This window comes from Pseudorasbora parva, chromosome 12 (genome assembly GCF_024679245.1).
Source record: "Pseudorasbora parva isolate DD20220531a chromosome 12, ASM2467924v1, whole genome shotgun sequence".
In the NCBI taxonomy this organism is placed as follows: Eukaryota; Metazoa; Chordata; class Actinopteri; order Cypriniformes; family Gobionidae; genus Pseudorasbora; species Pseudorasbora parva.
In genome coordinates this window covers 8,959,236-8,970,496 of record NC_090183.1, presented here as the reverse complement: position 1 = coordinate 8,970,496, position 11,261 = coordinate 8,959,236, and the positions used below count along the sequence as shown (strand labels likewise).

Genomic DNA, 11,261 nt, shown 5'->3' with positions numbered 1-11,261 from the left:
TGTCATACAGGCACAAGAACTTGACCTGGTGCAAAGGATGACTCTTGAAGGACTGAGGCATCAGCAGACTTCTTGGATTAAAGGCTGTGATATTGCCCACTATTGAAGTTTACTTCAAGAACATGGCATTCTTTTGCATTCAATAGCTTCTACATGCATCCATTATGTAATTCACGAGTTTGTGTGCCCATATAATCTTGGTGAACGTGGTAAAACAGATTTGGCTTGCTGTCTGCTATAGAATGCTGCAGGAACTAGAAAGGGGAAGAGGTAAGCTGCTGGTTTTATACCTTGGTATTAATTGAAAGATTAGATGGGCGTACTTCCTCCCGAAATTACGTTTATTAACTTCACTTTATCTACATTCTAAATGACATCCTAAAAAAAAATTACTGCATTGTAGTTGAGCCAGTTCCCTATCTGTTACATTTGTTGTTAAATTTAAACAGTTGTTAATGTGTTGTTGCTTAATTTTTTGTTCCTAAAGTTTGCTGTTGTCTACTTTTTTGTACTTTATTAATCAACACTTTTCACATTTAAAATTAAATCATTTGATATTGCAATTCATTTTTGTAATAACTCATATACATTTCATTTATTTGAATATTCAAACCATAAGCAAGTAAAGGATCAGACAAGGGTAAAAAAAAACTATAAAAATGGTAATAAAATGAAGCTGCTACTTGAATAGTTCATCTTCCTGTCTGCTAAAGTAGTTTAATAATGCTGCTTGTACATCCGTCCCTTCTGGTTGTCCGTGTTCTGTTTATGCCTGAACAGGAGGCTGCACGTTCACATGGATGGCTGAAAGGTCCTCACTGAAGTGGTCTCCGCGTTCTTCACAAATATTGTGCAGCACACAGCAGGTCAAAGCCATCTTCTTTATCAGCTCCAGTTTACAGTCATTCCTTTTTAAGAGACACCTCCACCTTGCCTTTAGCCTCCCAAAACTCAAGTCCACAACTGACCTTGCACTACTCATCCTGGAATTGAACTTTTGCTGCTGTGGGGTTAATCTGCCAGAGTCAGAAAATGGCTTCATGAGCCAGTTTTTCATAGGATAGGCTGAATCTCCGATCAGGTAGTATCCAACATCACAGCCAGAGATGTCTACTTTATTATGGTTCAACAGTTGTCCATCATTCAATATATTCCACAAATAAGACTGTCTTAGGACCCGTGCGTCATGTACGCTTCCAGGATAACCAACACACAAATCCCAGAAGAACCCTTTTCCATCCACTACTGCTTGCAGTACTATTGAATGCCACCCTTTTCTGTTAAAATAGTCACGAGTGTATTTTTCAGGTGCTATTATGGGGATGTGGCTTCCATCTATTGCACCAATACATTGTGGTACATTCCAGCGTTTTTCAAAAACATCTGCCATCTCCTTCAACTTCACAGAATCTGGGAATTTGATGTGTACAGGCAGAAGAACTTTAATTGCAGCGTTGCAGAAGTCCTGCACACAGTTGAATACTGTACTCACGCCAACCCCGAAAAGCTGACTGACACTTCTGTACTCACTGCCAGTGGCAAGTTTCCAAAGGGCGATGGCAATTCGTTTTCTTACAGGTACACACAAACGGAAATTGGTGTTCCTTCGTTCAAGCACATGTCTGAGCCGACCACATATGTACTCAAAAGACTCCCGCGAGACTCTGAAATTCTGGAGGAACTGTTCTGGTGTGAAATCAGGTACAATGGCATCCCACCACTTGTGCTCTCGTGGATATGACCACACGGTAGACGTCCGTCTTCTCATGATCGCCAACGATATCTGTTAAGTAAAATGAAGGTGTAGAGTTTATTTAATGCCAGCTTTAATACATCTTTCTGCTATGGCAATAGAAAAAAAGCTTGAAGTAACAATAAACCATGTCAGGGTTCTTACTCTTCTCACTCAGCTATACGGTATAGCTGAGTGAATTGTATTCTCAAACAATAATTATTTTAGGGCACTGGGTATTGATTAAATTGTGGTTTCCTATGTGATTGACAGTTTGCGCCTCCTGACATTAAATAGTCATCAGAGAAGATATGTCATTGTAAAAGTGAGATGTTTTTTTTTTTTTTAATTATTATTAAAAAAAGATATGCACAGATAAAACACTGCAATATAACCCATCAAAAAAATTAAATTTAAAGTTAACATGAATTGTCAGATCTTGACTCTACTCCCAACTCTTATCTTTCAAAAATCAACTATATGTTTTATGTTTTTTAATTGCACATTTACATTCCAAGAGAAAATAGCATCTTACAAAATTGTAAGGCACACTTAGGCCTACTAAGGAGACAAAATTGAGCAAGATTGAGTATAATAGAATGGAATGACTAATTAACAAAAATGTACATCGGAACAGCACTAAAATATATATTTTTGACACAGAGGAGCGCGAGTTTTCCGACTTTCACAAAATCATGAAGAACTAAAGTAAAGTTGCTAGGGTTTGCATTAACTTACATTTATTTACATGTGTGAATATGATACCCATCAAATTACCATGTTCGCAAGGTCAAAAATCCGGGCCTTCAATATATTTTGCCACTGATGGCAGAATTAATTCGATTTATTTAGTGTAATAATTCCAATTTATTTAGTAACAACTTAGTTACGATGTCTCGCTCCCAATTTAAATTAGAAATATGACTGGTTTGAAAATATCCTACCCCAGGTGTGTGCCACATTTAACTAGCCTCGATCTTGCTCCGAAGTTTAAATATAACGTCACACTATCTGACTTTTGTTCCAGTGCACTGAGGTAATTTCTCCATTGTGTATTCAGGACGTGAGGGAACCCTGCACGTTCATTTCACAAAATATAATAACTGGGTTACCTGACGTCTTGATCGTAGACGGTGTCTATGACACTGTCTTTGAACTGCGTGAAGACGTTGAATTAAATTACTTTGGATGTTAAGATACGTTCTCAAAACTAGTAGACAGACCTGTAAACAATGACTACGGTGCGCCATGTTTGTGTGTGGGCGTTTTGTATTTACGTAGCAAATACGTCATCACGTTACTACGTAAATAAATACCTCTAAAACATAACCCTAAAATTGTAATGTACCCACACATTTTTTTTAACCAAATTCTGTGAATCTTGAATTTGTCAATAAGAAAAAGGAATATATATATTGTATATATATGTCTGATAGTGAGAAAATGTGCTAGGTGGGTATAGTAACATTCAATTAATGCCCTGAACAATGTCCTGTTTAGTTTATTCATCAGATGAGGACAGGTGGAAAAAATAAAAATAAATAATAATAATAAAAAAAGCTGCATAAAATATAAAAATAAAACTTTTTTTTATTATAATGAAGGAATTAATAAATAAATAAACACACACACACACACACACACACACACACACACACACACACACACACACACACACTCTTCAATGCTGCATTGCACCGCGTGTATATCACCAGTGGAGGGCGGCAACACACCATCCTTCACCTAATAAAAAAAAAAAACAAAAAAAAAAAACTGGTTGTCAAGGCCTGGTATGATTGGTCAAAAAACTTTTTTTCCCCACTTATTAAAACTCATATTTACAAATATTTCAATAAATAGGCGGTTAGGATGGATGAAAGAAACTCGTATTTGATCTGCCAGCAATAATTTCACAATATTGTATACCATTTAGGAATAACTTTGTATACATACAAAAGCTGTTTGCTTTTTTTGTTTCACTGGCAGCTTTCAGCAGCTCTATGCAGACCGTGATGTTCATGATAAACACAAGAATGAACCTTGAGAAAAGGTGGGGATGGTCACAGGTGACTGTCATTACTGATGGTAATTATCATCCGTCTGCACCTGCTGCCATGCACTCATTAAGTCTTTATATGCAAACTAGACGTCTGCTGCCCAGTAAAAGAAACCCGCCTTGTTATGTTAGTTTTAATTAAGTTAATGACCAACCAGAATGCCGAGACTGTCTTAAAGAAGTGACTCACAAGTTTAGTGGAGGTGCATGGATTTTGCTTTGTTTGTGAAAATATCTCAAATTAAGCAGAACAGAAAAAAGAGAAAATAAATGCAGACTAAAACACAAAGAAATTGCGGACATTGCATATTAGTCTATAGCTATATAAGTAATTCCAGTATCCTCACTTTATATCAGATTAATGACCATCAGGAAATATATATTTTAGTCTTACTGTAAAAAAAAAAAAAAATGTTTTAATTTTTTTTTTTTTAAGTAGGCTACCTGAGTTTAGGGAACTTTGCTTGCAGTCATGATGGGGATACAGTATTGCTTTAAATTCTTTAAAGGCGCAAGTAAAGGGCTAAAGCAATAATTAACCAAAGAGCAATATTTTAGGAATGTGTTTGCTTTTTGCATTAAATTCTGCATTATCAAATTCCGTCCAAGTTCTTATTTAATTTTTTCTGTTTTGAAAAATTATATACTATGGCAAATAATTAAAATGGAACTAGAAAAAAATAAATGTATTTTAGCTGAGGTACTGTCTGAGCATTGTTGTGGGCGTGGCCAAACATTCTTTGACATGAATATTGAATTGTGTATAGGTATTGGAGTTTTGTTTTTATTTGAGATTAGAGTTTCTTATGACACCTTGAAGTAAAGTTATTTGTGTGAGTTTTGAGACTGGTTTCATACTATTGTGCTTGTTTTACAGTTGTTTAGTATGATCAATGCAATTGCCATTGTTATTTTTTATTTTGAAATCATAGTCATGGTGATTAGTGTTCCTTGTAAGTGGGTTCTTATTCAATTTGAAGGTTTGTTCCAGGATATTATGTCATGGTTGTGGGTCTTATAGTGTGACTTAATATCATATTTAGTTATCATCTTAAAGGGGTACTTCAGCGCTGGGAAGATGAATCTGTATTTAAACTGTGTCATCAATGTAGTAGAAATGTGAAATAATTTTTGAATTTGGTGCCTTCTAGACTGAGAAAAGACAGAAAATGTATTTTTGTCTCATGGGAATGAAAGACTACAATTCCCAGAATGCTTCACTGCCCTGTGAGGCCATTCCCAAAGCCACCTACTGGATAACAGTGACTGAGTTGGAGAAGACACTACAATTAAAAACTGAACGTGTCTGTTCAATATAATGAGTGAGTCACCGCGCGAGTATCACAGCACTGAGAACTAACTGCAGGAGTCAGATAAATGAGCTGATGAGCTCTCGTGATGAGAGCTGAGGTAATCGCGACTTCACTCGCGGCATACATTCACAACGCGAGTTCAGTCTGGCGCGTTCCAGTTCATGCATTTGCAAGCTTAACTTTCATAGAAATTAATTTGAGAAGTTAAAAGACTTACATTGCTCACCATAGCTCCGTTTAAATGAGTGCCTGTAGCTGCGAGCTGAGCTCTGAGTGTGATCTCCATCCCCCATGCGCGGGTTCAAAACATGCGGAAATGGCTCCCTCTGCTGGCTGTAGTCTTTAGCCTTTGGCCAAACATTCCTCCTATGATGCAAATATCGTCAGTTTGCATCATAGGAAGATTTTTCCAGAAATAAAATGCAATAATCTCTTGTCTCAGCGGGATATGAGGGGGGAAAGCACAATCATTTGAATACACTCCAGGGTTTCTACTGATACAAAGCCATATGCTAATCGCTGAAGTAACCCTTTAATTATATCATATTTAGTTATCATCTTAATTAATTAGCAGCCTCATATACACAGCTCACAGTATAAACAAGATCAAATTTGGTTGGTATTACTCGCATTACTCTGCATTACTCATTTTTATCTATTTCAGCTACAGAGGCTATGTTTAATACATACTTGAAGACAAATAAACCGGTTTACTGCATCGTACCTGTTAATGAGCTGTAATAAAAAGGCTATTTTAAGTGTTTTTTTAAAGGTTTTTATGTGTTTGTGTGCGTGTGCGTGTGTGTGTGTGTGTGTGTGTGAGAGAGAGAAAGAGAGAGAGAGAGAGAGAGAGAGAGAGAGAGAGAGAGAGAGAGAGAGAGAGAGAGAGAGAGAGAGAGAGAGAGAGAGAAACCAGGCAAGTGTCCTGGCAGAGGAGGGTCCCGTTCTGAAGATTTGTACCATGAGACTCTGCAGCCTTTAGGAACATGTGGAAGCAATTCCTTTGTTTTACAGCCAGCCAGAGTGTACGGGCAGAAAGAGCCCAGACTGGACTGCTGCATGTCAGGAGGCCTTAGGATCAGGTTACTGTGACAACCCTGACATGGATTGTGTGTGTGTGTGTGTGTGTGTGTGTGTATGAGCTCTGCTGGGTAAGTGGTTAGGCTCAGGGAAAACTGATCCCCTCTTCTAGATTCTGGTCCTTTTCATAGTTGGTGATCTGTTTGTGTGAAGTCAGGCCAAAGAGGCAGAGTCACCGCGAGAGGACAAACCTTTCACCCTTTCCTCTGCTGTTCTCATCTATCACACTCTCTTGACGTTTTGGACTTGCAGAATTGCTACAAAGAAAAACAAAAAACATCTAAAATGGCAAATGTCTACAATACAGTATGTGATCTGGTAAATAATTGGTTAAACTTTCCAAACCCATATTGCATTGCTCTAGTGAAACACTAATGGACAATATTTGAAGAATAAGCTGGCCAGTCCTCATAATATAATGAAAGTTAAAGGGATAGTTCACCCAAAAATGTAAATTTTATGTTTATCTGCTTACCCCCAGTGCATCTAACAGGTAGGTGTGTTTGTTTCTTCAGTAGAACGCAAATGAAGATCTGTTTGTATGTATAATACGCCATAAAATATACATATGCACACGCAAAAAACGAAATGAGTTTTGGCGTATACCCACGACATTGCACACTCGTACTATATATACGCATTTTTGTGAGAATAGCCTGTCCAGGCTGTTAGATATAGCATTGTATTTGAGGTAAAATGTTATAAATACGGCTCGATTTCTCACACAAACTGATCGTTTTGTGTCTTAAGATATCAATGTGTCGTCATGAGCCACAGGGCTCTTTATGCATGTTGTCTAAGCATTTTGCTCTCATAGAATTGTTACCCATTCACATGCATTATATGACCGGCACACAGCAACGGTTGGAGTTAAAAATCTTAATTTGTGTTCTAGTGAAGAAACTAAGACAATTACATTTAGGATGCATTGATGGTAAGCAGATAAACATCACATTTTCATTTTTGGGTGAACTATCCCTTTAAGGGGCATTTGGACTGTTAAGCGCTAAATGACAAAAACCTATTATTTAAAGGGTTAGTTCACCCAAAATTAAAATTTCTTTAATTAATGACTCACCCCAATGTCGTTCCACACCCGTAAGACCTCTGTTCATCCTCGGAATATAGTTTAAGATATTTTAGATTTAGTCCGAGGGCTTTCTGTCCTTTGAACGTAAGTGTATGCCCACTTGCTCCAGAAGTTAATGAAAACATCATCAAAGTTGTCCATATGTGACATCAGTTGGTTAGTTAGACTCTTTTGAATACATTTTGGTCCAAAAATAACAAAAAATACGATTTTATTCAGCATTGTCTTCTCTTCCGTGTTCCTCAAATAAAGAATCAAACGGTCATGATTCAAGATTCGAGTCGCATATCCAACTGGCAAACTGCTGAAATCACGTGACATTGGTGATATGATTCACGAATCAATCTGCTGATTCGCGACCATTTGAATCTTTATTTGAGGTTTGAAAACAAACGTGGAAGAGAAGACAATGCTGAATAAGGTCGTATTTTTTTGTTATTGTTGGACCAAAATGTATTGTCGACGCTTCAAAAGAGTCTAACTAACCAACTGATGTCACAGATGGACTACTTTGAGGATGAACAGAGGTCTTACGGGTGTGGAACGACATTGGGGTGAGTCATTACTAAAAGAAATTTCGGTTTTGGGTGAACTAACCCTTGAAGTACTTAATACAAGCTGTGTGTGATATTCAGTCATAAAAATAAAGGTTCCAGAAAGGTTTTTTTTTAAAGTGATGCCCGAAGAACCTCTTAAAAGAACCATCCTTTCTTAGTGTAAAGAATAGTTTAATAACCAAAATAACTTTTTTTTTCCACTATAAAGGATCATTTGTGCAATGAAAGATTCCAAGGTTCTTCATGGAACCACTAATGCCAATACAAAACTTTTTTTTCAAGAGTGCAATTCTTTATGAGGCAATATGGTAGCTTTGTGCGTATTATTTGAAAGCTACAGTGGAAGGGAAGATTCTCACTGAATAGATTTCCCCCCCCATCATAATATGGAATATTGTGGAAGAGTCATGACATTTTAATGATCATTTTTTAGGCTTTACAGGCCTGGTTCCACGTCCAGTATATGAAAAAGAGTAGACATACATCAACATTTCTCCTTTTTAATCATAGCAATTGTTTTTCTGTGCAGCATAGGTTATACTTTTTTAGTTTTTTTCTTACTAAAGGGCAATAGTATGAATTTCCTCAAGTGGACTAATACAGTGCAGCCTCTGTTATTAATGCAATAATTATGCATCAGGGTGTAGAGCTGAGGGAATTTGCGTAAGATTAATGAAGGTCACTACTATTCCCAGATGTTTTCTCGTAATTAAAGCTTTGTTTATCACGAAACCCAGCCACATAAAGAGCAAAATATGCATGGTAATTATTCATAATGCTTACTAATTCAAGTGTAGCCACCTCGGTTTGCACCTAATTAATCATGCTAATGTCTTGAATAAATCTGCATAATTACTCGTGGTCACCTGTTGCAATTGGTGACCGCCACAAAGTTCATGCGTGTCAATGATATTAAAGTGACAATTTGAATATTCATAGGTTATTGAATGTTGTGCTGTTGAATGCAACCTGTCCTTACGCTCTCAACAGAAGCTCTGAGTGTCCACAAAACAGTGTTCGGTCAATTTCCCAGGGTGCTTGCACTTAGGACCGCGATGCTATTGGAATAATGTGTGCATATGAACACGCACATTAACATTTACTTGGGAAATGCTTATCCTTAGAGGCTCAATGAAAACAACAGCATGATAATAGAAAATGGAGCTAGAGCTTTATTCTGTTCTCTTCAGTATGATGCTGTACTGTAACATAACCATGTGAATTGATATAAATGGCTAAAATACACATGCCCCATGTCAAAAGAAAATCAAGACTGAACCCGATGACGTTCTTAAAGGGTAGGCCTAATTCTTCGCTGGTAAAATTGTATTTCATTAAAAATGTTTAACATTTTTGAAATTGGTGCTACCTGACTTGAGAAAACTATGGAAGCTTATTTCTGCCACAGAATAAAAAAAAAAAAAACAATAAATAAAAAAAAAAAAAACATGCAAACTCGCAAATGCAGGAAATAAAGTCAGAATAGTGAGACATAAACTCGTAAATCTGAGATAAATAGTTCCTCTTATCTTTTTCCTCCTCAGAATTGGACCTTATAACTGCGAGATATAAACTCACATTTCAGACTTTTTTTCTCGCAATTGCGAGTTTATATCTTGCAAATTCGGACTTTTTTCCCTCACAATATCTCACTATTCTGAGGAAAAAAGTACAAATTGTGAGTTCATATCTTGCCATGCAATTGCGAGTTTATACCATGCAAACTGACTTTATAACTTGCCAATGCGAGTTTATAAAACAATTCTGAGATAAAAAGTCGCAGTTATCTTTGAAAATGTTTTATTCTTTGGCGGAAGCTTCCATAGTAAACAGAGCAAAACGGGCTGTTATCTTTGAAGAAAGGTAGAAAAACTTCAAGAAAGACCCATAATGCACTGGGCATGTTGCCATCCAAGGCCATTCAGGTTTGACCACAATAGAATTCCACCTTGCTTTAGAAGGAAATTCTTTTTAGCAAAAAGTCACAATGTCGTTAACTTGTATTTTTCCCAAGGGCAAGAATTCAAAGAGTAAACATTTAGCAGGACCAGTGTGGCTTAAGGCTTTAGATAATTATAAATATGGAGAGAACATTGCTATGGAAAATCTCAAAAACCTCTACAGGTCCTTCTCAAAAAATTAGCATATGTGATAAAAGTTCATTATTTTCCATAATGTAATGATAAAAATTAAACTTTTATATATTTTTGATTCATTGCAAACCAACTTAAATATTTCAGGTCTTTTATTGTTTTAATACTGATGATTTTGGCATACAGCTCATGAAAACCCAAAATTCTCAAAAAATTTGCATATCATGAAAAAGTTCTCTAAACGAGCTATTAACCTAATCATCTGAATCAACTAATGAACTCTAAACACCTGCAGAAGATTCCTGAGGCTTTTAAAAACTCCCAGCCTGGTTCATTACTCAAAACCACAATCATGGGTAAGACTGCCGACCTGACTGCTGTCCAGAAGGCCATCATTGACACCCTCAAGCGAGAGGGTAAGACACAGAAAGAAATTTCTGAATGAATAGGCTGATCCCAGAGTGCTGTACCAAGGCACTTCAGTGGGAAGTCTGTGGGTAGGAAAAAGTGTGGCAAAAAACGCTGCACAACGAGAAGAGGTGACCGGACCCTGAGGAAGATTGTGGAGAAGGACCGATTCCAGACTTTGGGGGACCTGCGGAAGAAGTGGACTGAGTCTGGAGTAGAAACATCCAGAGCCACCATGCACAGGCGTGTGCAGGAAATAGGCTACAGAGAAGCAGCACTGGACTGTTGGTCCAAAGTACTTTTTTCGGATGAAAGCAAATTTTGCATGTCATTCGGAAATGAAGGTGCCAGAGTCTGGAGGAAGACTGGGGACAAGGAAATGCCCAAATGCCTGAAGTCCAGTGTCAAGTGCCCACAGTCAGTGATGGTCTGGGGTGCCATGTCAGCTGCTGGTGTTGGTCCACTGTGTTTTATCAAGGGCAGGGTCAATGCAGCTAGCTATCAGGACATTTTGGATCACTTCATGCTTCCATCTGCTGAAAAGCTTTATGGAGATGAAGATTTCGTTTTTCAGCACGGCATGGCACCTGCTCACAGTGCCAAAACCACTGGTAAATGGTTTACTGACCATGGTATTACTGTGCTCAATTGGTCTGCCAACTCTCCTGACCTGAACCCCATAGAGAATCTGTGGGATATTGTGAAGAGAAAGTTGAGAGACGCAAGACCCAACACTCTGGATGAGCTTAAGGCCGCTATCGAAGCATCCTGGGCCTCCATAACACCTCAGCAGTGCCACAGGCTGATCGCCTCCATGCCACGCCGCACTGAAGCAGTCATTTCTGCAAAAGGATTCCCGACCAAGTATTGAGTGCATAACTGAACATAATTATCTGAAGGTTGACTTTTTTGTATTAAAAACACTTTTCTTT

At 37.6% G+C, this 11,261-nt stretch overlaps 1 protein-coding gene and 1 long non-coding RNA gene across 4 annotated transcripts; both read right to left on the bottom strand.

The window, feature by feature from the left end:
* zgc:113227 (uncharacterized protein LOC541506 homolog) lies at nt 1-2,989 on the bottom strand. 3 transcript variants are annotated; one of them, XM_067458266.1, is made up of 2 exons: nt 2,845-2,989; nt 1-1,783 (listed from the first exon to the last, which is right to left on the bottom strand). In XM_067458266.1, exons 1-2 carry the CDS (start codon nt 2,980-2,982, stop codon nt 767-769), a joined length of 1,155 nt encoding a protein of 384 aa, XP_067314367.1. In that variant the 5' UTR covers nt 2,983-2,989; the 3' UTR covers nt 1-766. The 3 variants fall into 3 exon arrangements, with proteins under 3 accessions (XP_067314367.1, XP_067314368.1, XP_067314370.1); XM_067458267.1 differs by having other exon boundaries at nt 2,956-2,989; XM_067458269.1 differs by lacking the exon at nt 2,845-2,989 and adding an exon at nt 2,677-2,811.
* A 1,995-nt stretch (nt 2,990-4,984) lies between these two features.
* On the bottom strand, nt 4,985-7,404 carry LOC137093457 (uncharacterized). Its single transcript, XR_010908464.1, has 3 exons — nt 7,260-7,404; nt 6,373-6,438; nt 4,985-5,467 (listed from the first exon to the last, which is right to left on the bottom strand). It is a non-coding gene; the product is annotated as an uncharacterized lncRNA (long non-coding RNA).
* Nucleotides 7,405-11,261: the final 3,857 nt, after the last annotated feature.

What these genes read in the sequence shown, in the direction of transcription:
- zgc:113227 (XM_067458266.1), bottom strand. Translation starts at nt 2,982, where the DNA reads ATGGCGCACCGTAGTCATTGTTTACAGGTCTGTCTACTAGTTTTGAGA. An exon ending in GTCTACGATCAAGACGTCAG is followed by an intron (nt 1,784 to 2,844) that starts GTAACCCAGTTA and finishes TTTACTTAACAG; the next exon opens with ATATCGTTGGCGATCATGAG.